This window comes from Neomonachus schauinslandi, chromosome 4, assembly GCF_002201575.2.
Source record: "Neomonachus schauinslandi chromosome 4, ASM220157v2, whole genome shotgun sequence".
NCBI lineage: Eukaryota > Metazoa > Chordata > Mammalia > Carnivora > Phocidae > Neomonachus > Neomonachus schauinslandi.
The window spans coordinates 22,705,428-22,732,408 of NC_058406.1; the positions used below are offsets into that span (position 1 = coordinate 22,705,428).

The 26,981-nt window shown below is 55.0% G+C and overlaps 1 protein-coding gene across 2 annotated transcripts; it reads right to left on the reverse strand.

The window, feature by feature from the left end:
• LAPTM5 (lysosomal protein transmembrane 5) lies at nt 1-25,720 on the reverse strand. 2 transcript variants are annotated; one of them, XM_044913938.1, is made up of 8 exons: nt 25,546-25,720; nt 9,392-9,485; nt 8,669-8,745; nt 6,949-7,077; nt 6,139-6,261; nt 4,613-4,708; nt 2,664-2,756; nt 1-1,387 (listed from the first exon to the last, which is right to left on the reverse strand). In XM_044913938.1, the coding sequence occupies exons 1-8, from the start codon at nt 25,630-25,632 to the stop codon at nt 1,298-1,300; spliced, it is 789 nt and encodes a 262-aa protein (XP_044769873.1). In that variant the 5' UTR covers nt 25,633-25,720; the 3' UTR covers nt 1-1,297. The 2 variants fall into 2 exon arrangements, with proteins under 2 accessions (XP_044769873.1, XP_021539308.1); XM_021683633.2 differs by having other exon boundaries at nt 6,946-7,077; nt 25,546-25,719.
• Nucleotides 25,721-26,981: the final 1,261 nt, after the last annotated feature.

A 26,981-nucleotide genomic window follows, 5' to 3' on the forward strand; every position in this document is an offset into this window, starting at 1 on the left:
GTGGTGCTGCTTTATTGAAACTTCTTCCCCGTCACACACAAAGCAATTAAACAAGGGGGTGCCGGCGGGGAGCCTCTTACACGGCCCTCTGCCTCTGAACCCCCTTCTCAGACCCCAAAGAACCTGCCTCCATAGCCCTATTATCTCCGCCTCGGGATCAGCTCCCTCAGAAACCCCAGCCCACAGGGAAACAGGCGAAAGAGGGGGTGCTGGGACCCAAACTTTCCCTTCTGCCACCACCGCCACGAGCGCCCACAAAGAGTTTGCCGGCTTTGATTGAACTAACACGTGGCTTTAGTCCAGCCAGCAGACCTGCCTGATGTCAGGGCTAAATTGCTGCTTAAGCACAAGCATTGGGCAGGACGCAGGCACCTCTGCTTGAATTGGCAACAGATGGGGCCACCGCTGCAGGATGGTGGCAGCTCGCTGCCGGACACGACCGCGCCGGAGGCCGCCCTTGTCGCGGACCCCACCGCTGTGCGACTATGGTGACCATGTGTGGCCGACTGTTGCTGATGATTGTCTGTCTTCAGCAAAAACAATTGTGTGTTTGTCAGGACAGTTGGATGATGGGGACAACTGTTATTTCCTGGAAGTAGCTGCTGGATGACGTTTGGCAACTGCCCGAATTTCACTCAGCCCCTCGGAAGTACCAGATTGACCAGAGTGGGCAGCCAGGTATTGGATTCAAACGAAGGGAATGGTTTGGGGCTAATTTGATTTTTATTGTTATTATTAAATTTTATCCCTGCTTTGAATCGACTGGTGGTTGGCTGTCCATAATTGTTGAACCCAGTAATTTGAAGAAATCAGACGTATGTATTTGGTCGGGAGGACCCAGGGACGATGACTTGGCCGCATTGCCCTGGGAAGGGACAACTGTCTAAAACCAATGCAATGGACTGTGGCGGTCTGACTAAACTGGTTCTCTGCACTGAGAAGTGTGCTTTTCATTTGTTGGCCACATGGTCACACGGGTCAAGCTGCAAGTTGTTTAACCAAACCCACTGAATTGGGAATGACGAATGGTTTAAACAAAAGTTGGGGCTGATCACAATAAGCCGAGGGCTGTTGGACCGAATGTCCAAGAGACTCAAGAAGTCTTTCGGCCTTAAGCTGACCCAGTTGTGAGCATCTCCCAGGCCCCATGGGAAAAGCAGGCCAGCGAGGGGGACACAAGCGGGTTGTCCTGAGGTCAGCCGGGTGCTTCACCCCCGCTGCAGGGGCCACCAAAGCAGAGAAGCGGATTGCGAGACAGCTCCGCCCCTCCCAGCGCAGGGCTGGGGCCTGGCAGGCGTCACACCTCTGAGTAGGGGGGTGGTGCTGGGCCCCCATCTGGACTCTTGTACGGTAGAGAAAGGGCTTCCTCGTAGGATGGCAGGACCACCTGGGAACAAGAGAGATGGGAACTGAGGACCGGCCGGAAGGAACCAGATCCCAACCTGGAGTCAAGGAGCTCCAGCCCCCACCTCTGGCAAAACGGATGATGGTGATGACCAGCACACCTTGGGTACTTCCTCCGCTAGACTGCATGCCCGAGACAGGTGCAGTGTCTATTGCTATAGGGGACAGACTTGCCTCTGCCTGTCCAGTTTCAAGCCCCCTTATGGTGTTAATGATGCACCATTTTCCCTGGGAAAACATTCTCCGTCCACATGCTTTCAGAAGAATTGGTCCCACCCCTCAGATCCGGGGTGGGACATGCGATCTGAGTGTGGCCACTTGAAGTAGAACTTCATCCTCCCTGGCTAATATCATTGGTCTGAGGATAAGCTTGTGACCCAAGCTGGTCCCTCAGACATGCTCCTGGGCCTTTCTGCTGGGGTTGCTGAGAGGATGTGACGTCAATCTATGGGTTTTGGCAGCTATTTTTCCACCATGAGGAAAGGGTGGCCTGAAAATGGAGCCCACACTGAGGAAAGCAGAGTCAAGAGAGGATGAGATCACATCCAGGTGTCACAACTCAGCCAGCCTCCGTGAGCCAGACCTACACTGGACCTTCAGGTTCTGGGAGTTAATAAATTCCCTTTTTTCACATAAGTCAGATTGAGCTGGATTTCTGCCACTTGCAACTGAAAGTGTCTTGACTAATACAATCCCCATTTTACAGATGAGGAAAGTGACACCAGAAATTTAAGCCAGCTGCACTTTTCCCATCATGTGTCCAATGAGCTGCTTCTAAGTGCACCTCATCTCTCTACCTAGAAGGCCCCTTCCCCTTTCCCAGCTAACTTGTATCAACTGGCAGTCTAAGACTTGATCAAGTGTCACCCATTCCAGGAAGCCTTCCCTGATACCCCAGATGAGGCCAGGTACCTCCTCTATGCTCCCATTTCCCCCATGCTTCATGCTTCATTGCAATCAGATCTCTGTGTCTGGATTCTCTGTGGGCTCTACACTCCCCTAGGAAGGGGTGCCATCTCAGTTTTCTTTGCACCCCCAGGTTTGGATACAAAGCCAGCAAAGAGTGAGAGGCAGAAAATGGTGAACGCATGAATGAAGGAATAGAATCCTAGACTATCAGAGCCGAAAGAGATCTTCACATTTCTTCCAGTCCAATCATCTCACAAAGGGGAGAAACCACAACCCAGGGAGGGAGAGAGACCTTCCTCCAATGACCCAGGGAGTGGCAGGGCTGGGACTTGACCCCCCACGGGGCTCACCTTCTGCAGCATCTTGGAGCAGCTCCTCTCCTCGGCTGAGTTCATGTACTTCATGAATTTGTAGCATCTCCACACGCACTTGAACATGTAGACCTGAGAAACAGCCAGATCAGACCATGCTTTGCTGACCGTTCTCACTGCCCCAGCAGGCCTGGGACAGATGCTGGGCACTTCCTGGGCAGCCCCAGCTCAGCCCAGAAGGCAGCATCTGGCTGGTCCTGGTGGAGGGGCACCTCACCTGCCGGTCCCAGGTGTTCTGAGGATTGCTCTTTCCACTAACTTGCGCAGAAGGGGGCTCTGGGGAGCTTCTGCACCCCCCTTCCACCAGCCTCCCTGGCAATGGTCCTGCAAATCGTTCTTCTCCACCCCCTGGGGCTGGAAGCTCACTACCTCCTGAGATGGCCGGTGATGTTTCTCTTAACAGTGGATAAGCACTGGGGGGATTTTCAGGGTGGGGAGTGAAGCCCCCAGGGGCCTGTTCAAGGAATAATAGCCAATAGGTCTCTCTCTGCCCCCAAAACTGCCTCCTGAGGAAGGAGAGTGGGTCCTGTCTTCGGGAAGTTCTCTTGTTTTATGGAACCCCCATGATGGGGACGCAGGTGGCAGGAATAAATAAAATGAATTATAAAAGAATGAAGTAGGAGGCAGGTGGAGGAGGGTGGCCAATGAGGCAGACTGAGGAACAGAGAGAGAACTCCCCCCAAGGGGGATAAAGAACTGGAGGGGTGGGGGAGACAGAGCTATGCGGTGGGCCTTGGGGAGTCGCTGTCCAGGAGGGTGTATGACGTCAACCCCTCCCCGCCCCCCCGCACTGGCTCCCCTAAGCCTTCAGGAAAGTTCTCACTGCACTTCATGGAAGCCCCTGTGCTAGGCCCGTCCTTTGAAGGAAGGCTCAGAGGAGGGAAGTTTCATTTGCAGGCTGACATTAGGTGATGGCATGAAGCTGCCCAGGGCTGCCAGTAAAAGGAGGCAGTGACGTCCGGTTACACCCACACACAGAAAGACTGGGAGGAAATGGGCCCAGGTATCAGGAGCACTGGTCTCTGAGTGGTGGTGGGTGGTGAGCTGATTGCCTTCTTTCTGCTCATATGTAGTTTCCAAATTTCTACAATGATCCTATGTTATTTTCACAATCAGAAAAGAACACTCTTGAAAGCCCTTCCTTCTGCTGAGTCGACATCAGCCTCCCCGGGGCTTTGGGATACAGGCTCCAGTGCTGGCCTCTAGAATCCCCATGAGCATCCTTTGGGTATTTGGAGACCCCTTGAGTCACCTCTTTCCAAGCCGAATTGCCCTGGTTTCCTTGACTCCCTCGGATGGCAGAGGGTTAACACTCTCCAGTCTGTCATAGCTCTCTAAGAATGGGGACCTGACATGGGACTCTATCTTCTGGGCCTGACCACCTCAGAGAAGAATAAAACCATTCCCCTCCCTCCTTCACATCACCATACCTCTAGTAATATGACCTCAGGACCGATCTACATTTTGGTGCTTGAATCATATAAAGCTGTGACAGGGGCAAAGCAATATTGAATCTGTCGCTTTCACAGATGAGACCCAAGGCCCAGAGAGAAGTGACTCGAAAGACAACCACACAAAGTTGGCAAGGGGAGAGCTGGGACTCACATCCAAGACTTTCTGAATCTGATTTCAGACAGAACAGCTACTCCTTCCCTGAATCAGGGTCTCTCTGGGTTGCACATTAAGTCCCTGACACCTGAACGAAAGTGGTCTTCACAGATCCCCTCCCTCTCAATGGGGTGTCCCCAAGGATCCCAAGTGGGGTCCAAGGAGCTGGTGTGGGAGGGCTGGAGGAAGGAGCCAAGAGCAGGGAGGGCAGCAGCGGAAGACAGTGGAAGACTTCCCTGCCTCCTAACAGTCTGATATGGAAGGGCCTGGCGAGCGCGGGCTCCCCACCCTCCCCAGAGCCGTGCTAGGCGGACTCTCACCTTCAGGATGAGGACAGTGATGAAGGCGATGGAGAAAATGATCATCATCTTGATGAACTGGCTGTGAGCCACACCCTCCCGGCTGGGGAGATAATTCTGCAACAGATTTGGAGGCTGCATCAGTGCCTCTGTCCACAAGAAACTCTTCCAGCGTCCACACGTGGAAGGATGACACAGCCACTGTCCTGGCTGACCCCTGCCAGGGCCCTAGGAGGCCGGCACTACCGACCATCAGCCCCGTGACAGGAGAGCAAACCAAGGGAAGCAGGTGCAGTGGATATCCGCCCAGTTGGCTCTTACCTGGCTGGAGCTCCCGGCCCCCAGCCCCCAGCTGCGGTGGGCCCTTCTCTAGAGGCTAGGCTCACTGACAGAAGCGCCAGGTCCTGACACACGTGGGAGACACGCCCCAGCCGTGCCAGCAAGCCATCTTGGGAGTGGGCCCTCCAGACATAGTCAAGCCCTTGGCGTCCACAGCCCCATCCCCATCTCTGGTGAGACCTCATGAGAGACGCTGAGTGTGAACGACCCAGCTGAGCCACTCCCAAATTCCTGGTCCTCAGAAACAGTGTGAGATAACAACTGTGTATTGTTCCAAGTCACTACGTTTGGGGATAACTCTGATTTTCATTGATTCAAGAATCTCATCATGCCTTAAGAGTATATATAGAATTGAAACATGAACTTCACAGAATCATTTACTATACGGCCACAATAATTTCTAATGTTGAGAATGAGATTGTGGGTTGTGTTTAATTTCTGTTGTGCTTATGCACACTTTGGAGTGAAATACTAAATCCAACATTAAACCAAAACATGGGATTATATAAAAGGTGATGCAAAAGGCTCTTCCTGAACAGTTACATTATTTTGCAAGGTTGATGTGTGGGAACAAGTTATATAGGTAACAAGTGAGCCTGGGAATTACCCATCCTGTCATTTCAGAATGTTTTTGTAGTTTCTTATGTGTTGTATGTGTGGTTACTCTGATAAAATTATACCATATTGGGGAAGGAAGGGATAATTATATACTTTAGTGGTGTTAATTTGGAGATTTGCAAAAATCTGAGGACACATCTTTATAAAGCCCAGGCTATTTTATCACTGATCAAGGGATGTAGATAGAGGACCTGGAGAAGTCAGACAGTCTTCTTTAGTTTTATGGTGTAGTGCCCTAAAATTGTGCAGAGAAGCCTCGGGGCCATCCTGAGATGTGTTGAGTGCCCCTTTCTCCATGCATAAAAAATGGATATTATTTCTGCAATGCAATTCACAGACCAGGGCTCCCTCTGGGATCGGGCAAGGCCGTCCCCAAAGTCACACGTCTGCCTGGCTTCTTCCCTTTGCCTCACTCTCCTTTTCGAGTGTCTTCCTGAGAGGTCTCCCTCAATCAATCATTTACACAAGAATCCTCCTCCCAGGCTCCACCTTTAGGGCACCCAGCCTAAGCACAGAGGCACAGAGAGGGGAAGCAGCTTGCTCAGTGCCACACAGCCCGTGATGGGGGCGGGTGCCTGGCCCATACTCACCATGTGGTTCATGGCCTTGAAGTTGAGATAAGTGGGTACTTCCATGTAGGAGCTGCAGAGGGTCAGGATGCTCAGGCAGAAGTCAAGCAGCTGCAGGGTCATCAGTGGGACCTTGGAGGGGCCCTTGGGAGGGCAAAGGCAGGAGGAAGGAGACAAACCAGCAATGAAGCCCTAAGCCAGAGATCCCCAGGCTGTTCGAGAGACAGTCAGCCAGAGACACTGGGGACTTTCCAACCCACAGGACCCAGAAAGAAATGGATGCCCAGTTTTTAGACATTCCCGCCGAGGGCTGGTAGCAAGACCTGGCCTCTGACCAGGATCTCCTGATGCCCAGCCCTGGGCCAGCAACTCAGTCTCTTCTAGGACAACAGTTAAGGAAAGTCTGAAAAGTAACTTTCGGGGAGCCGAGTCAGGGATTGGCACCTCTGTCACGGGCATCTGCCCTGTGGATGTTCATCGTTGGCTTTAATCGACTTATCTTCCTTCTTTACTTGGTTACAAAGGAGGGACAAAGCAGGGGCTGGGCACAGCAATGGGCACGCGCCCTTCCCTGTAATGTAAACTCACACGTGGCTGGTATTTGCCGGGTGCCCACAACATGCCGACCACCCTGTATACACTGTCCTTACTTCATAACCGTAACACGTGGGATGGCGAGCCCTTGCAGGCACATTTTACAGAGCAAGAAAGTTGGCGTGATTTGATGCGGCTCAGGCTCATCAACGAGGGAGGGGCCCAGGGGACAGAGCCCCTGCCACCTCCCCAGGCTGGCCGGCTGTGGGACGTGGGGCAGGGCTGGGTACTCACAACCCGGCTGCTACGGGAGGCGAACTTGAGGTAGGCGGGCAGCTCGATGTAGGAGCCCAGCAGGGTGAGCAGACCCAGCAGGAAGTCCATGATTTGCAGGGACAGGAAGGGCAGCAGATACTTCTCCCGGTTCTAGAAGACAGGCCCAGCACTGTCACGGAGTCCCCAGCAGCCTGAGGCCCCCACACGCCCCCCTCCCCAGCAGCTCCATTCCCTCCCTAGGTAATATGGCCCTTTCCCAAATCATCCCCTCATGGCTGGGCCAAGGTAGTTCCACATGGACCCACATGCCTTCCCCTGAGGGAGGTTCTGGGATGGGAAGAAGGTAGGACTCAGGCCCCGAGTGCCAGGCATCTTGGTGTCCCAGGAGACACAGGGAAGTGTCCCCATCTGCAGAGATAAGTGCTCCCAGGCCTCCAGAAGCAGGGTTTCAAGAACCCAACCAGGAAGGGCTTTGTGTCCATTTTACAGAAGAGAAGGCATCAGAGAGGACTTCCTAGAGGTGGGGATGCTGAGGCCAGATCTGGGAAGAACCACGAGGGAAATGGGCAGGGTACTGGAGACAGAAGGGCCAACATGAGCAAAGGTCCGGTGGGTGGGGGAGAGGGGAAGCCCGCATGGCTTCAATGGTGGGATCCTCCTCTGTGTGGACCACTCTTGGGGTGTTCGGTCATGGTCAGAGGCCCTGGGAGGCCGAGGCTGAAGTCCCTCTCCTTCAACTTCAAGCAAGTGACTACTGTGACCAGTGTGAGTGCACATGAACCCGCCATTGGGGACAAAATCACAGAAGAGGTGGTTTTGTGGTTTCTCACGTGGCTGTCTCAAGTCACTCGGGAGTCAGCCAGAATAGCCGAGACTCAGTCTCAGGGTCTTCTGGGATGCCCTGGTCCACTTTTCCAGCTGGACCATGCCCGTCTCTGCACGAGCGCCCGGGACCCGCCCTGCACAAGGTACAATCACTCCCTAGGGCACAGAGCTTCCGAAGGGTGCTGTTAGCTGAGGGGGTGGTGGGGCCAGTGCAGGCAAGGCGGGCACATTCCAAAGCAGCCCCCCATCCTTCTTTGCCCCGCTCTGCTGGCCTGTGAGTGCCAGGCCACTGGCTCCCCGGGGAGGATGCTCTTGCTGAGTCCTGCTCCGGGGGCTGTGTGGTGAGGCCCTGGCTTCCTGCCTCCCGGGGCCAAGGGACAGACCGGTTCCTCTTCATAGACAGCTGAGCCACAACCAGTCTCGCTCTCTCTCTCTCTCTCTCACCAGCTAGCTGGGTGGAACTGAGCCAGATGCTCCCCTAGCTCTGGTTCCTCTCACTGATTACGAAACCCACTGCTTTCTCCCCTCTCCCCACGCCTCAAAATGACCCTTCCTCTTTTCTCTATCAACATTCCCTGCTTGCATTTGCAGCTTCCAAGCATGTGGGTCACTGGCTAGTACAACAAAGTACCCGTGTGCACACCCCCCCACACGGAGGCTATGTGTTAGTAGGGAACCAAGGCCTCCAGCCGGAGAAGCCTGGTGTGGAAACGAGGCTTTCCAAACTGTAAGCAAGCATGAAGATCTCTAGGGTGCAGGGGGCGGGGTCTCCCAAAATACCCACCTCCCACCCTCTTGGCAGCCAGGGCTGCCCACCCAGTGGGTGTGAATAGGAGGGGGGGCAGAAGGGTAGCTGGGGCTCCTGGCCAGCTCCCAGGTCCTGACTCCCATTCCCCTCCCCCGACCAAGCCCTCACCTTGACCACTCCGATCAGCAGGCTCAAGCTGATGACAAAGAGCATGGTGATGAGCAGGAAGCTGGAGATCAGGTTGGCTGAAAGGCAAGGGACAGCAGTGAAGGGCCCGGAGGTGCCCCCAGGACCCCACGCAGGTTCCGAGGACCACATTTTGGGAACCATTGGGGTGGGGGCTATGACAATGAGGAGTAAGCCCAGGCCCTGCCCTCCTGCTGTTCTCAGTCTTGGGGGACTAAGACAGCAAACAGAACATTTCAGGTAACATGGGATGCAGGATGGGAGGATGGCCTGGGTCTGCTTTAGCCAGGGTGAAGCCGGGGAAGGCTTCTGAGGAGGCAGCCTGCGACCAAGTGACCAGGAGTCCAGGCAGCTGAGACGGGGCTGAGCTCCGGGTGGTTGGCACAGCAGGAACAGGGAGCAAGGAGCTGCTTCGAGACGGAGCCAGAGAGGCCAGAGGGGCGGGATCCCACCGTGGGGAGTTTCTGTCTTACTCCAGGGTGGTGGGCAGCCTGCTGTCACCTTCTAAGCTGGTTAGGTTTGCAAAGCACCTTTCTCTCTGCTTTCACACCTAGAGACTTGGATGGGGACAGGTCTCCATTTGCAGAGGAAAGACCTGTGGCTCAGAAGGGAAGAAGCAGGGCATCAAACCCCAGCCAGTCTGCCCAGAGCCAGGGCCCCTCCCCACACCTGCCCCTCCCACTCCCGAGTCCCCCCAGGACATACCGAGCCTGAGGTAGCCCGTCTGCCACACCTTGCAGGACGCCTTGCCATGGACCACCTCCACTGAGTGCTCGATGAACAGCAATACACTCATGATCTGGGGGCACACAGAGCATCCGTCAGTGGGGCCTGCACAGCTCCACCCCTGCCCCCTCCCACCCTGGTGACGGGGCAGTCCGGGGGCGGGGGGGCTGTAAGGAGGCTCCTGGAGGAGACAGCCGGAAGGCTGGGTCCATGGAGCATCCTGGATAAAGTGTGGCCTGTACAGATAGACGGCTCAAGCTCCTTCTTCCTTTTCCCAGCTGTGTGAGCTTGGGCAAGTTACTCAGCCTCTCTATACCTCAGTTTTCCCATCTGTAAAATGACAGTGCTGTAGCTACCTAAGAGGGTTATTATGAGGAGTAAGTGAGGACATCCCAGGAGAGCACGTAGAACCACGCCTGGGTCTCAATAAAACAATAACTCTGACTACTGAAGGTCAAGGTTGGGGGGCCTGAGGGCTCCCATCAGTAACTGGATCCCTCTTCTGCACCCCCTTTTACAACAACAGCCTTTGGGCACTATAGGATCTTAGTCACAGCATCCAAGCATCATAGAGCCTCAGGTTCTTGGAATTATCAACATAGGCCTGGCAGCACCTGATCCGTGACTCCCCGGGGAGCCCTGCCAATCCCATCCCCCATGGCCCCTCAATTTCTCCATCTGCAAAATGCAGATAATAATACCTGTAGTGGGACCAGATGGAATAATTCACTTAAGGTACCTATGCTCACTGTTATGATTGCTATTATCCCCACTGGACTGTAGGTTCCAGGCAGGGAAGGCTTATGTCTCTCTTGTTCACTGCTCTAGCTACTATATTAGATGGATGGATGGATGGATGGATGGACAAATGAATGTACCCCATCGAAATCTGATGGGCCTAGTGTTGTGGCCCTGGTGACAACCGGAGTCCAGCCACAAAACTGCAGTTTGAAAGGACCTTGGAGGTCACCTTGCCTGTGCCCTCCGCCATCCAACACAGGACTCCTGTGCCATGCAGCCTCTATTTAAATACTTCCAGCCAGGGGAACTTACAGTCTTCTGTGTGTCCATGTCCTTGCAGCAAGCCTTCTGCCCTTCCCCCACCACTGCACACTATTCTCCAGAAACCATCTGCCCGCACTGAGAATCACAAGACTATCTCCTTCCTTGTAGTGGATGCCCTACCTCTTAATATGGCCGAAGTTTACATTGGCTTTCTGGGTGGTCCTGCACTAGTAACTCATGCTTAGTTGACAGGCAACCAAATACCCACCATCTGTTTGCCCCTTGCTGACTGTGTGCGGTTTTTTTTTAGCTCAGACAAAGGTCTCAATTTGTCTTCCTGCCATGTTACAGTCCGTTCAGGGGGCACAAAGGGACAGCACAGAAGAGTGATGAAGAGCTGAGCTCCAGAGTCAGACAGAGATGGATCTGAATCCAGGTCAATATGTGACCTTGGGCAAGTCATTTCATCTCTCTGAGTTTTGTCATCTGGAAACTGACAATCACTGGATTTGGTAAGGAATAAACTGCACTGTATTTGCAAAGCACTGAGCCCGGGGCCTACGGTGGGTGCTCAGCAAACACAATCTGCTTTTGGCTGCTGTGAGCTTACATGGGGTGATGGAATGTACCAGGAGCAGGTGCTGGGGATGGACAGCAAGCTCGCTCAAGCTGCCCCCTCCTGTTGCAGGGTGAACCAAAAAAGGCTTTGTTTCACCAAAAAGGTTGAGAGCAGCCCCGAACGGAAGGCAGATGCTGTGGGGGCTGTGACTGGCACCCACAGGAAAGAGCCCCAAGAGAGAAAAGCCGCTTCCTCAGCCCCTGAAGCCTGAGGCTCCAGCCCCTGCCCTCCCCAATTTCACCTTTAATGAGGGAAGGGGGAAGGGAGGCAGATGACAGGTTCATCCAGGACAGGACAGGGCACCCTGAGAGAGGGTGAGCTCCCCACCGGGGGGGGGTTATGCAAGCAGAGCACAGATAAGACGCAGCTGCGCTTAGAAGGGCACATGAGTATCTACCAGGTGTGACAAGAGAAGACTTTGGCAGTCCCAAGAATCCAGAATTGTCTGAGATCTGGAACGAAGCTCAGAATCAGACAATCCCAAGCTCCAGTTGCTTAAAAGAGCCTCTGCTTGTTTGACAAGCTCAGAGAAGTTAGGTGACTTGCCCAAGGACATGCAACAAGTTGGGGACAGAGTGGAGACTGGAGTCCAAATCCTCCAGTGGTCTCCGGGTGCCTTTGCACACACCCCACTCCCCAGAACATCTCAGAGTCCCCGCTAGCCCGGACCCCAGAGGGTGTAGGAATTTCGATCATGCACCTTTGTCAGCAAAACCTTTTGAACACATCCTCTATATTTTTTTCTTTCAAAATTATATGCATGTGTTACTGCCCTGGTTATTACAAACATCATAACACACACAAACACAAATCCAGAAGTTAACAAAGAATATAGTTGAAAAATAGGGAAATGCTAATATTGTCCTCCTAAGGCCCCAGCAGTCATCTCAGGCATCACCCCTCTTTGGAGACCAGTGCTAACCCACAGCTGTCCCTAACCCCTCAATTCAGGCCCTAAACATCTCTCACATCCGCACCACTGTGCCCATGATCCTGCCATTAGCGTCCCAGCTACCATCCCCCTACCTCCCCCACCATACCCTATGATCCTGAGAAGGGGAGAGAAAGGGAGAAAGCTTTGTACACCCTACCAAAGTGCACTCCCCTCACCATCCCAACAATCCTGCCAAACCCAACGAAAGGACTGTTCTGAATACTCCCACGCCCGCTGCACAGACGAGGGAAGCAAGGCTCAGAGAGGTCCAGTAACTTGTCTGTGGCCTCCAGCCGGTAATGGGTAGGGCCAGGATTCAAGCCCAGGCCAATGGGCCCTAGATTGGATGCCCTCCACTGTCCTTCCTGCACCTCCCAAGCTCCGGCCTCTGCCTGAAGCCTGCCCGCCTTCCCCACCCCCATGCCAGTGCCCCAGCAGAGTCAGAGGGGTGCCATCTCTTCCCTCCCCACAGCTTGTTCCCAAAAGAGCAGGTTCCAGAAGTAGTCCTCCTTTTGTAAAAACCACCTGGGTTTAAAACCAGGCTCAGCCTTTCCTCCATTTCTACCTTCACAACAGTCCGGGAAGGGGAGGGAGAGAACTCTGTCCCCATTTGCCAGATGAGAACCCTGAGGCCCATAGAAGGCGGGCACCAGTCCCGAGTCTCAGAGACAGGCAACCTCAGAATCGGCCTCAGACCCTCTGCTGGCCCCTAACCTTCGGCAGAAGACACCAGCCTCAATCCGGGAGAAAGACAGGAGTCTCAGCTCCCTAGAAGATGGGATGGAGAGGAACTGACATTTATTGAGTACCTACTGTGTGCTCAGACCTGCACACACAGGCTTACATCACAGTCTCCCAAAACCCTGCAAGAGAAGCAACACTTCCCCCATTTTACAGATGAGAAAACAGAGGCTCAGAGAGGAGAACTCACGTGGCCCAGCAGGGATCTGAACCGGGGTGCCCATGCCCCGAGGGTCTGGGGCTCCACCCAGGGCTGAGTGGACCCAGACCCTGGTCTTGCTAACCATCTGCCCACCCTCCCCAGGCAGCTCTGGACACGCCCTGCTCAGGAGCCAGCAACTGGAGCACGAGGCCACCCACCCTGCCTCTCGGCTGTGTAACCCTAGCCAGTTTCTGGCTCCACCCTGCCCTCAGTTTACCTCCTCTGGCCAACGAGGAGAGGCACCCCCCTTTGCACCCAGGGCCACTGGGATGATCGAACTCTGCAAACTCTGGCATCTCACACCGAGGCCTCCCAGGGTGACCCACCCAGAGCTGGGCCCTGCTGATCAGAAGGCCCTCACCGGTCCACCCACGTCCCTAACCAAGAGCCTTTGTAGTTCCGGGAAAGTACCTGGTTTACCTGTAGTGCATGCTGGGAGAGGCCCGGAGCCGCCCAGGTTCCAGATGTCCCAGGCCCCTGGCCCTCACCTGCCCCTCACCTCACCCCCATCCCTGCCGGTACCCACCGGGACAGAGAGCTGCCTTCTCCTGTGACCCACGACCTCCCGGGACGGGACAGGGCTCCTCTCCTCCCACTACTGCCCCACCCCCCCGCCCACCCCCCAGCACAGCGTCTCTCACTGCCTTCCCTCTTCAGCAGCGGGGTCGTGCAGAGCAGAGCTAGGGTGTGTGGCTCGGGTAGTCCTGGGCCCAACCCAAGCTCGGTGCCCCTGAGCAAGCCACTGACCTCTCTGAGCCTGTCTCCTCGCCTGAGAAATGAGGACAATAACCTGACCTGCCTCGTAGGGCTGCTGTCAGGTCAAATGACACGCTGGCACAGAGCCAGGCATCCAGCAAGGGCTCCATAAACGAATACGGTAGGCAGCGTTCATCAATCTGTGTAGGTACTCAGTCACTCCTGTTTGTTCACCCAGTAAATACCCTCGGAGCACATATTGGCTCCAGGCCCTGTCCAGCGAAGCCACTGACCCTGGCCTGGCCTGCAGGTGTCACGGTCCCCGGGGGAAACCATGGGTGACCGGTGTGTTCAGAGTCACAACAAGGGACTCGCAGAGGGCTATGGGTCCCTGATGAGGGAGTGAGCACCACCGTCTGGAAGACTCAGGGAGGGTTTCACAAATAGGAAAAGTTTGAACAGGGTTTCGAAGGATAAGCAGGAGTTTCCCAACAGAGAAGAGAAAAAAGCATTCCGGGAAGAAGGAACACCGTATGCGGAGGCCCAGAGGCTGGCAGGGCAGACCCAGGGAAACCCGTGGGCGGGAATGCCTCGCCCTGAGGGAGGGGATGTTCCCAGTGCGCAAGTGAGACCCAGGGAGATGCGGTGACCAGCCCAAGTTCACGCAGGAAGTCTGCTGCAGAACCAGAATCAGCCTCGGTCCTGACACCGAGCCGGGGCTCAGGCGACAAGACCGTATCGGTGCTGACCATGCTCAGCCCACCCCGCCGTCACCCCTGCTCTCCATTCCCCTTTTGTACCTCTTCCCTCTGCTTCTTCCTGCTTTTAGTTCCCATTCTCATCCCCAGCCTGTCCCTTCTTTCTCAATAACAAACACAACCTCCCAAAGCTCAGCAATGGGGGAAGTGGCCAGGAAGCCGGGAGAATTTCTTTGGGTTGCCTGGTGGTTCTGAGGAGCAACCAACAGCTTGAGCCGACCTAGAGGCAGCAGAATCAGGGACGGCGGGAGGAACGGGGGCGGTGCCCCGGCTGAATGTCGTGGACAAGATGCTGGCCGGCTGGGGCTGACGGTGGCTGCCGTGCTGGGACATGGGGGCTGGCGGTCATGCGGCTGGGTTTGGCGTGCTGGTGACTAATGATGACAGGGGCAGGAGTAATAGAGGTGACCGTGGCTGAGGCAGGGTGATGGATGGTGATGGACAAAAGCCCAGTGGGCATGCTGGGAAGTGGTAATCGACTACAGTGGTAAAATGGCCATGACTTTGCTGCCGACGGTGACATCTTGATATGATGGCGGTGACGACAATCGTGGTGATGGGGGTAGAGACACGAACGTCCCGATTCTGGGGCTCAAACACCACTCTCTAGTCCAGGAACGTGGGCCACCCTCTCGGAGCCCCGGGGGCTCGGGACCCACCCTCTCAGAAGCAGGCGGGCAGAGCCCCGCCCTCTGAGATGCCAGGGGGCACCATTTACTGAGACCCACTCCTCGGTGAGCACCTGCTAGGTGCCAGCCAGTGCAGGGCCCTTTGCTAGCCTTCCACTTCATGTGCTCCTGGCAAATCTATGAGGTCAGACAGTCCCCCCAACTTACATCGGAGGAGAACGGGGGCCTGGGTGTGACTTGGCAGAGGTTGCACAAGGAGCCAGGCCCGGGCATGTCCTCAACCCTTTCCCAACAGATAATTCAGTTTGCAAAATGGGAAGTGGGTCTCAAGTGCTCACCCCTTCCTGACCGCCCCCCCCCCTTTCCAGGACTGCTACACCCTGACCCTGTGTCCTCCGGCTCTGATGGCCTAGCGACCCAAGGGCTGCTGCACACTTAAACCATTATCATCATCATCATATCATCAGACCCTCCCTGAAGCTCAGCCACCCACTCTGTTTTCCCTGGGGGCCCCTGGCTTCTCTGGGAGGAGGATGGGAGAAGAGAACCAGATGCATCAGCGTCAAGAGGAAGCTCTCCTCCCCCACCCCCTCCTCTGCCACCCCATACTTCCTGTAGAGGCTTATCAAGGCAACTGGGTGGGGGCCATTCCCCCACAGCATCATCTCCCCAGCCACCTCCCCAGCCAACCCCGATATCATTTGCCGGGCCCTCCTGGAGGAGCCCAGGCTCAGCTGCAGTCCCTGCCGGGCTGCCCTGCCCCAGAGCCGGGCACCCCCCCCACACACCCACACGGAGGCTGCTCCTCCCTCCCACCCCTGCCCCCTCCACTATTCACCTGGCCCTCCACCTGGCCACTTTACGTCTCTGTGCCTCAGTTCCCTCATCTGCAGAACGGAGAGAAGGATCCACCCCCTCTCGAGGCTGCCTCGAGGAGCCGATGAGGTGACATGTGTCTGCTACCGAAGACTGACCCACTCAGAGAGACCCACTGACCAGCAGAAGTGCTTCTGTGTGGACACCAAACCACAAGCCCCCCACGGCCATGGCCACTCTATTTGTAACAGACCCAAACTAGAAGCAACCCTCCCGCAGAAGGATAGGCAAATACACGGTGATATATTCGACCAATGAGATACAATGGTGGGCGGTGGGGGGGATGCTCACAAACACAGTGCTGAGAGAAGGAAACCAGACACAAAGGAGCATCTGCTGTGTAATCTCATTCCTGCCTAGTTCTAGAACATACGTTGGAAGAGGCCAGTGGAGCGAGGGTGGTGATGAGGAGGGGGCACGCAGGGCCTCTGGGTCTGGTCTCGTCCCATTTCTCAATCTGGGTGAAGGTTACATGGGTGTGTTCACTTTGTAAACAGTTCATCAAGATGTACGCTTGTGATATGTAAATTGCGCATCAGGAAAACGTTTGCAAAAGTAAAATAAGATAGAGATTAGCAGGCACCTACTATGTGTCAGGAGATCACAAAGATAAATCAGGCTTCCAGGCCTCCAGGCCAGAAGACAGGGTCCACGGGGCCCCAGGAGTTGGGAGTGGGGAGCTGCCCTGGGATGGGGGTGAATTTTGAGAGTTCGGAGTCCAGGACTAGGGGCTTCAGGAAGTCTTCTGAGAAGCAGTCAGTCTTAAAGTTTTCTCCCAAAGGGCAGTGGGATGGGTGTGTCAGGCAGAGGGAAGGGCAGAAGCAAAAGCAAAAGTGGGCGAGCCCCTTGGGGCGCCTGGGTGGCTCAGTCGTTAAGCGTCTGCCTTCAGCTCAGGTCATGATCCCCAGGTCCTGGGATTGAGCCCCGCATCGGGCTCCCTGCTCTGCGGGAAGCCTTCTTCTCCCTCTCCCACTCCCCCTGCTTGTGTTCCCTCTCTTGCTGTGTCTCTCTCTGTCAAATAAATTTTAAAAATCTTTAAAAAAAAAAAAAAAAAAAGAAATCATTAGCTTTGGGTGCCTGGGTGGCTCAGTCGTTATGCGTCTGCCTTCCGCTCAGGTCATAATCCCAGGGTCTTGGGATCGAGCCCCGCATCAGGCTCCCTGCTCGGCAGGGGGCCTACTTCTCCCTCTCCCACTCCCTCTGCTTGTGTTCCCTCTCTCGCTGTCTCTCTCTCTGTCAAGTGAATAAATAAAAATCTTTATTTAAAAAAAAAAAAGTGGGCAAGCCCCATTCAGGAAACTGCAAGAAGTTTCTCTTGGGGACTGTGACTTGGGGGTCATCCATGTGCCAGGCACCCAGTGGGCCCCCAGGAAATGGTAGCTGCCGCGTGGCTGGGCTGGTAGAAGGACCTAGAAGACATGGGGGAGCCGGTGGTTTCACCGGGGCGTGGCTTTGGGAGCAGCAGAGCCAGGAGAAAGCTCTCTAGGCAGAAAAAACAGCTTGTCCAAAGGCAGCGGGGAGCTCCCAGAGAACACGATTCAGATGGCACATGCCTCAGTTTATCGCCCTGTAGCATACCAAGTGCCATGACATAAATAAAATCTTTAAAAAGGGGTGGATGGCGCCTGGGTGGTTCAGTCACTTAAATGTCTGCCTTCAGCTCGGGTCACGTCCGGGGGTCCTGGGAGCCTGCTTCTACCGCTCCTTCTACCCCTGCCCCATAGCTTGTGCTCTCTTTCTCGCGCAATCTCTCTCTCTGTCTCAAATAAATAAAAAAATCTTTAAAAAAAGAAGAAGAAGAAGAAGTGCCAAGGCAGGAGCACCGCATGGGGAGTAGCTCGCTCTGGCCTAGGCTGTCTGGGCAAGCCAGCGTGCCATCCTCAGCGACCCCCCCAACACACACACACACCCCGGCACGTGACAGCCCAGCAAGGCCCGCCCTCTGCCCTCTGCCCTTTCAGGCCGTCCCCTGAGAAAGAAGACAGGATGGCAGGCCTTTCCGTGAAATTCCTGGCCCAGTGAATCCCAGGGGCCTCTGCCATTCCATGGTTGGTAGGGGGGGTGCCCCTTTGGGGGGGTTCAGTGTCATTCTCCAGGCTTGGCCCAAACCCCCATCATCCTCCACTTCCTGAGCATCTGGGGAAACACCCTGCATCCAAACCTTTCCCAGAAACCAGCAATTCCCTCTTTACCCTCGGAGCGAGGCCCCCCACATGAGGGCTACTGCTAAAACCGCTGGGCACTCGGCAGAGGCCAGGGCCTCCTCGGGACACCCTCAGCCCTTCGTCCTCACTCACCTCAGCCTTGTGAGGCAAGTCCTGCTATTCCCACTTTCTCGCCATTTTGCAAGTGAAACTGAGACTGCGTCTTTGCATGTGGGCTCCACGTTTCGACGAGCCAGGCCCCTTGGATCTTACAGGTGACCCCTGCCCCGTCACTGCCAAGAAGCGTGCCCTCTCCACCACGGTCTGGGCCACGAGCAAGACCGCCAGCCTCTCGTTCTTTATCCACCACAGGCTGCCAAGCTGACTGGCCTCTCCAAGCCTCCTTCCTCTTCTGCCAAATGGGGGCTCCAGGGTTCACTGCCATTTGTGGGGTGCTCATGAGGTGCTTGCTGGGTGTGCCTCCACCTGGCTTCCTGTGAGTCTCAGAATGACCCTGCACTTCGGCGTCACTGGCCCCCATTTGCCAGGAGAGGAGATTGAGACTGGCGTTAGGGGAAGGATGCTCACAGCAGGGCTGCAGGCTGGAAGCGCAGGGAGCCTGCACCCTCCCCTGTGCAGCCTCTTGCTCGGCTTCCGGCCTCGTTAGGGCTTCTGGCTTCTGTGGCCCCTTTCCCCATAAGAAACAAGCACAAGCCCCGCAGGGAACACAGAGTGAAGTCTGGGTTCTGGGTCCGCTGCCCTGGGCTCAAAATAAAAGCCTCACTTCCTAGGGGGCTCAGGGTCAGGGTGGTGACCGAGAAGCATCAGCTCCCCCGGACTCCACCCTCCAGCGGTGGGGCCCAGTCTGAATGGGAGGACCCCCTCCTCCCAGCCTGTGTCTCCCCTAGCCATGGAGCTCTGACAGCAATGGATCCTTTCAACCCAGGTGATTCCTGAAGGCTGGGACCACTGCCCACATCCCATTCCCAGAAGCCCCTTCCTTCCCTTCCCTTGGGCCTGAGAACCAGGAAGTGAGGAGAGGATGAGGCCCAGCCTGGGGTCTGGCCTATCCTCACCCACCTCACAGGACAAAAACCTCCATCACTCAGCCCTCCAGGCCTGGTGCCACAGCAAATGTTTTACTTTGCCCCCAGGGGACCTTGTGTGCAGGCCCCAATTGGTCCAGTGGGTCCAACGGCCTCCTCAAGTAGCTGTGTGGGCCTCCAACATTTTATAAGTTAGAAGGTGGGGGCACCTGGGTGGCTCAGTAGTTAAGCGTCTGCCTTCGGCTCAGGTCATGATCCCAGGGTCCTGGGACTGAGCCCCGTGTCGGGCTCCCTGCTCCACAGGAATCCTGCTTCTCCCTCTCCCACTCCCCCTGCTTGTGTTCCCTCTCTCGCTGTGTCTCTCTCTGTCAAATAAATAAATAAAATCTTTTTTAAAAATAAATAAATAAATAAGTTAGAAGGGATGAGGAGTGTAACTTAGTTCCAACTAAGGCCCCTGGGCCGTGGCACCGGGGAGAGGCCACAACTTCCACCCTACCACCCCCCCACCCCCGCCGGCCTCTTCACACCTTCAGGAAGGGCACAGACCACACGGAGGCATCAGGCATGAAGGCAGAGGCTCTAACAGACTTTCATCTGGGGCTTTCCCCACCTGGTAGTTGGGGCCCTATTTTTAGGCCCTAAACAGATGAGCTTTCAAAGGTGTGGTCTGCTCCCCCAGCCCACTATGGGCACCAGCCGGCAGGCCCTCACTCCAACGGGGCCACATCAGCTCAATACCTCAAAGCAGTCATCCTTGAGGCAGGGACTCCTGGCCCCAGGTAGCAGATAAGGAAACTGAGGCCCAGACGGCAAAGGTGTCTGCCTGCTCCAGGTTACATCACAAGTTAGTGATGGAGACAGTGCTGATTTTCAATCTCAAAATGCAACAGAAAGAGAAAAGAGTCCGAGAAGGACAAATCAGGAGGGTTTCCTGGAGGAGGAGGCTTCCTGTGAGCTGGACCATAAAGAAGAAATGAAGACTGGGTGAGGGAAGGGCCTCCCAGAGAGGCGGGCCACCCCCAGCCCATGGGCCAGGTAAGGAATTCATTTGTTTGTTCACTGGCTCATTGCCCACACCTGTGTACTGGAAGGGGCGACCCAGGACAAGCCCTACCTCCCGGTGATCTGGAGCAAGCCAGGAACCTTCCTGGCCCCCTGCTTTCTCATCTCTAAAAGGAGAGGATTGGACCAAGGAGAGATCCATCTCTTGGGTTATGAAGCCTGAAAGAAATGAGGAACTCGGTCCAGCCTCCCCCACCACACCTCACAGCCATCCCTCCCTAACCCCCAGCTCTATGAACGTATCAGTGTTCCTAACATCACAGGGCCTTTCCCTCCCCCAGGCTTTGCTCACCTCCCCAGCAGCCCCAAGCACATGCCCGCTCATCCTTAGCACACAGGCCTCCTCCAAGAAGCCATTCCTGAATCCCCAGCCTCCACTCCAGGACTGGGCTGAGGCCCCTCATCTGTGTGTCGGCATCATCCAGCAAAGCCACTATCATGGCTCCCCTCGGGCCTAGAGCCCCCGGAGGCACAGGCCATGGACGTGTCAGGCCCGGACCCTGGCCCAGGGCTCAGCACAGAAAAATGAAGGCAGGCTGGAGAATCTATCTGCATTAGGGACAGATGCCTTTAAATAAGAGAGGTTGCTTTACTTTTTTTGTTTTGCCAACTTAAAAAGTAGTATATTAGAGTAACCAAATAAATAAAGTAGCACTGGATTATAACCCAAAGCGTAAAATAAATATCCGTGTGTTTCTACTGATGTAAATAAATAAATCATCTAGTTTTAGAACAAATAAGGAGAACAGACCAATCTCCCATGAGAAATTCCAAATATCTCAAATATTAGGTAGCTTGTCTGCCCTCAAGAAATAACTCTCCACTCCTTAAGTGACCTTCTTCCAGAAAGGACAGTATTGGAGGGTGGGGAGGGGGGAGGGGGGCAGTGGGGAGAAACCTGACAAACACGATCTTCCCCAGGTTATCAAGGTCACCATCAACAGTGTTAAGATATGTCGGGAGTCCACACCTTTGATAGGATGTGCTGAGAATGGCCCTTCACCTCTGCCATCTCACTCCCAATAACACTTTACCCAAGTCCAACCAAGAGAAAACCATCAGACAAGTCCCATTCGATGAATATTTGACCAAATGTACGATCAGTACCCCTCAAAACTGTCAATGCCACCCAAAACAGGGAAAATCTGAGAAACTGTCCCAGCCCAGAGGAACGTAAGGAAGCGTGAGGATTAAATGTGACATGGTATCCTGGATGGGATCCTGAGACAGAAAAAAGATAGGAGGGAAGAGCTGAGAAGATCTGAATAAAGCATGGGCTTGAGTTAGGGTATTAATGTGGACTCATCGATGTGACAAATGTGCCGTATTAATGTAAGATGCTAACCCCAGGGGAAACCAGGTGAGGATCGTACAGGAACTCTGTACTGTGTTCACAGCAGTTCTGTGAATCCAAAACCGTTCTAAAATTAAGTCTTCTTTAAAAAGCAGTACATGCTCAGGGCACCTGGGTGGCTCAGTCGGTTGAGTGACCAACTCTTGATTTCGGCTCAGGTCATGATCTCAGCGTCCTGGGACCGACGACCCCCAAGTAGGGTTCCCTGCTCAGTGCAGAGCCAGCTTGAGATTCTCTCTCCCTCTCCCTCTGCCCTCCCCGCTGCTCATACTATAAATAAATAAATAAATAAATAAATAAATAAATAAATAAATATCATCTTAAAACAAACAAACAAAAAAAATAGTACATGCTCATTGTACCAAACAGAGAGAATACAGGAGTGTAGAAAGAATTAGAGCTTTCATAATCCTATAACCCAGAGACAGTCAGCATCAACCTCCTTCCCTCCTTGGCCTAAAGCAGGTATAAGCTTTTCATCTAGGCAATGCATTTCTAATGGAATTCTAGGCAGTAGGGGAGTAGTCAGGGAGGGAGATATTTCTGGGCAAAAGGGTCTTCTGGGGATTCTCCACCCCACAGTTGACTTAGGACGTACTTTGGGTTGCCAGACAAGCCAGGGCCAAAGAGGCCAATTTAAGAAAGTTCTCTGGGGGTGCCTGGGTGGCTCAGTCGGTTAAACATCTGCCTTCAGCTCAGGTCATGATCCTAGGGTCCTGAGATAAAGCCCCGAGTCAGGCTCCCTGCTCAGCTGGGAGTCTGTTTCTCCCTCCTTCTGCTTCTTCCCCAGCTTATGCTCTCTCTCTCTCTCAAATAAATACATAAAATCTTTTTAAAAAAAGAGAAAGAAAGAAAGTTCTCTGACTCCCCTACACATGCAAGTTTGAGTCAGAAATCACCCATGACCGAGGAAACCCTCTACACAAACCCAGCAGGACCTTGAGGGAGGCCCTCCAGCCCTTGGACACAGAAGGGTCCTCCCATAAGAAGGTCCCTGATGACCAATAAAGTGTAGCGCTGTCTTAGGACACCAAAGACCCAATCTAACCCTCCCCAGAGAGGCCAAGTCCAGGAATAGCTCTCAGTGTGCAGTTGTCATCCATGACTGGCTCCAGATGACGACAATCTGGGCCATCGACACATCTGGACAGCAGCTTCTCTTTTTCCATCCAGATGTTAGAGACCCTGCCAGCACACCTGCCACTCAGCCCCTGCCCCTTTCTGGGAAGGAGCAGAGGCTTCTCCAGACGATGACCCCCCATTGCAACCAACCAAGGACCCCAGAGAGGGGCCTGGGCTGGGCGTACAGCTTCCAGGCTTCTCCATTCTCATGCCTTCTGCTCTAGAACATCCCTTGGCTCCCCATGGTTCACATTACAGACAGTGGTTCTCAACTGGGGGGAGTGACTTTGTCCCCAGGGGACATTCGGCAACATCTGGAGATATTTTGGGTTATCACAACCCAGGGGTGCTACCGGCATCTTGTGGATAGAGCCCAACGATGCTGCTAACCATCCTACAATGTGAAGTTCAGTCCCCATGACAAAGAATTCTCCAGCCCCAAATATCGATTGTGTGCTACAACGAAGGTCCACTCTCTTCAGCTTGTCTCTCTGAGCGCCTACCACCTCCCGCACCCCAAGCTGAAGCCTCCAGGTTGGTCTGGGTAGTGTCCCCTACACAAGCCACCGTCCCTCAGCCTCTACCCTTTGCACACCTGTTCCTCCCCGTCCATATTCCCCACAAGCAAACTCTACACCTCCACCAATGGCACCACCTCCAAGAAGGCTTCCCTGATCACTTGCCCACACTTTGTCCAGCTCTGTGGGCAGGCACTGATATCACTTCACGACCTACAGGTGAGGACCTCAGACGGTGGGATCAAGAGGAAACCCCGGGGCGCCTGGGTGGCTCAGTCGTTAAGCGGCTGCCTTCGGCTCAGGTCATGATCCCAGGGTCCTGGGATCGAGCCCCGCGTCTGGCTCCCTGCTCTGCGGGAAACCTGCTTCTCCCTCTCCCACTCCTGCTTGTGTTCCCTCTCTCGCTATGTCTCTGTCTGTCAAATAAATAAATAAAATCTTAAAAAAAAAAAAAAAGAAAGAAACCTCAAGAGTCCCAAAGTCTGGGGTGTGCGGGACAGCGGCCAGGCCCACGCAGCCTGCATATGGACCCGGTCTGGCCAGCACAGGGATTTCTTTTTCACCTTGAATCAGTCACCGATACGGAAATATATCAGAAAATGCGGCATAAAATCCTATGTTTCCTGCTTCCCTACTTCCCTAGATGTCAGAAGAGCAGCTCCCGGGCCCACATTCCTTGGTGGCAACAATCAGCAGAAGCAGAGACCAGTTTCCAGAGCAGACCCAGGACGGGGCCCCCAGGTCAGCGCCGACCGTCTGCCCTATCGCACTCACTTCCGTGACCTGTCTGGCCCACAAATAGGGGGGAGTTTGAACCCTCTGAACCAGTCCCCCTCCCCACCCATCATCTTTCTAAAGGGAAAACTGAGACCCAAGAGAGAAAATCGTCCCAGGTCACACAGGCAGTTAGCGGCAGAGCTGGGGTCAGGGCCCAGGGGCCCGCTTCCCACAAGGACACCTCCGCGTCCATCACTGTCCTTCGGAGAACATTCCACAATCTCAGAGCTTGAAGAGGCCCTAAGGATTTGGTGTGGGGACAGCCAAGGTGCCCTTCACATCTCTCAGGGTCACTCTCACGCTGGCTGGAGCAACACCCCAAACCAGCATTCTGGGGTCTGACAGCCGCAGGCGCTGCATCTGATGCACGCTGATAACAACACGTCCTCTGCGTCCCGCGCTGCTGATGCGCCTTGTAGATGGGAACTCCCTTGATCCTCTCAGCAGCCCTATCAGAGAGGTGGTACTGTTTCTGGTGAGGAAACTGGGCTTCAGAGAGGTTAGGTAAGCGGCCCGAGGCTGCACAGCTAGGAAGCGGCGAGGCCAGGATTTGCACACAGGCGTGAATCCAGAGGCTGTGCGCTGACCGCTGAGTTGCACCACCCCTCGGACAGCCAGGCTCTGGCCGCAGCCCTGCCGGCGACAGGAAGCTGATGCAGCCAGGCTTAAGCAGCTTACAGCAGCCCACCACAGAATGCCAGATTTAGGCTAATTTTGAGGAAGCCCTTCTAGGCTCATGAGAGAACTGTTAACCACAGGCCCTGAGTCACCCTAGGAGGAAGGTGCCTGGGTCTGGGGGAGCTGGGTGTGGCTCGGAGTTGGGCAGTGGTGGGGCGGGGTGGGATGATCTGGGCAGGACTGAACAGAGACCCCAAGGTCCACCCACCGAGACGGAGCGGGGAGCCTCTGGCCCCAAGGGGCTGTGGCTCACCCAGAGTCACTCTGCATTCAGAGAAGACAGAGAGGCTCCACACCGGGGCTGTGCACACCAGCTTCCAAAGGGGAACCGCGGGGCCTCTCCTCCTCCAGAGCGTGGGCCAGGCAAGCCATCCTACCCATTAGCACAAGACCTCAAGTTTTCTTTGGTGGAGAGAAGGCAGTAGAGTGCCGAGCTATCAACAAGAGGATCCAACCCCCTCCCTCCCTGCTAGGAGCACAGGGGAGAGATCCCCACCTTCCTCCCCACCAGCGGCCCTGGCCCCCCACAGGAAGAAGTGGGTCCAACTCCATACCCGGGCAACAGTCCCAGCCCACAGTTCTGCACACATTCCTGCCTTCCACAGCCCTTTCCAGGCTGCGTTCCATTTGAACCTTACGACTGCTATGTTGTCCCATTTTACAGAGGCAGAAACTGAGCCTCGGGGAGACGGGGGGTTCCATTCGCTTGGAATGAGGCCCCTTCTCCCACCCCTGCTCCCCTCCAGAGGCGGCTGCAGGGCTCCCTGCCGTTTGACAGAGGGGGAGACTGAGGCCCAGGGCAGGGACGGGATCTGTCCAGGGTCCCGCAGACAGGTGGTGGGCAGCTGTCCTCCCACGGTCGGGGGCGGGGGGCATCCGTAGGTCAGGGCCCTCTCTCTTACACACGCACGCACACACACACACACACACAGGCACACACAGCCTCCCCGCGCCTGCCCACACACTCACCACATGGTAGATGGCCAGGGCGGTGGTGGCGATGCGGACGTTAAAGCAGCAGCAGGTCTGGCGGGCGGCAGGCGCGTGGGGGGCCATGGTGCTGCTGTCCCCTGCTCCTAGGCACTGAGGTGGGGAGCCCAGCACCCGGAGCAGGGCAGAAAAGGGGAAGCTGCTGGCTGCCCTCCTCACTTCCTTCCTGCCCCTCAGACAGGCAGGGGCCAGCTCGTCACCACAGGGGCGGGGCAGCGGGGACAAGCCACAGCCTGCCTCGAGAGCGCCGCAGCTGGCCCTCTGCCACCCCCGGGGGGGGCTTCCCTGGGGAAGGCATGTCCCGGCACCTTGGATGCAGCAGTTTGGTGGGTGAGCAGACACACGCCCTGCTTACGAGCTGCTCCCCATCGCTCCTGGAAGCAGCGTTACCAAGCTCATTTCCAGACAGAGAAACGGAGGTCCAGAGAGGTCAAGGCAATCACCCCAAGTCACACTGCAGTTAGTGCTGGTGGCAGGATTCAAACCCAGGTCTGGCTGGCTGCCCACATAGCTCTCGTGTAGTATTTCCTACATGTTCTTAGCATGATCCTGGATTTAAAACAAAACAAAACAAAACAAAAACATGATCCTGGATTGACTGTTGTAATCCTCACCTCAGTCCTTTGAGGGAGGTACTATGATTAGCCCTGTTTTCCAGATGAACAGAAAAGGGCCCAGAGAGGGGAAGTGATTTGTCCAAGGTCACACAGCTAGCATGTGGAGGAACTGGGATTTGAACGGAGCCTGACTGGTTTGAGAGGCGGCCCCTCGGAGTGGGTGTTCTCTTGACTCTACCCCCAACCTCAGAGAGAAGCATGTTCTTCCTGAGCTCTGTCCGAAGCAGGACAAAAAAAATAATTACTGAGCAAATCCATCCGTCATGTGTCAGGCCCCAGGCTAGGCTCTCCCCACACCTGGCTCCTTAATGCCTCACAGCAATCTGGGAAAGCCTCAGTCAAGCGTCTCTTTATGGGGGCCTCCAGGCCCCCTGAGACTCACATGCAATCAGGGATTTTTCCCCCCTCACTCTTGGGAAAAGTTGGAATTAATAAAGCATGACTATTTTCAAGCTACACTGGGACCTTTGCTCCCTTCTCAGGTGATAAATCATCCATACTGCAGTAAAGGAAGGGAATATGAGGCACTTGGGAAATCCCTACAAGAAGTCGGATCTGTCCAGACGCCGAGCTCACTTCAAGGTACCGCTTCTGCGGGAGAACACTGGGGACCTGAAGTCCCACCCCCGCATGATGTCAGGATTGGCCACTACGGCTGCTCATCATTTCTGCCCCAGGAGAGGTTATAAAAGGTCTCTATGCTCCTCCCCCTGGGCAGGAATTGTGCTATTGGACCCACAACACTCAGCTGGTGGACTTGATCAAACCTTTCTCTGTTTCCCTATAAGACCAAGGGGG

What these genes read in the sequence shown, in the direction of transcription:
- LAPTM5 (XM_021683633.2), bottom strand. Translation starts at nt 25,632, where the DNA reads ATGGCCCCCCACGCGCCTGCCGCCCGCCAGACCTGCTGCTGCTTTAAC. An exon ending in TGCTGATCGGAGTGGTCAAG is followed by an intron (nt 7,078 to 8,668) that starts GTGAGGGCTTGG and finishes CCTGTCTTCTAG; the next exon opens with AACCGGGAGAAGTATCTGCT. An exon ending in TCACTGTCCTCATCCTGAAG is followed by an intron (nt 2,757 to 4,612) that starts GTGAGAGTCCGC and finishes GCTGTTTCTCAG; the next exon opens with GTCTACATGTTCAAGTGCGT.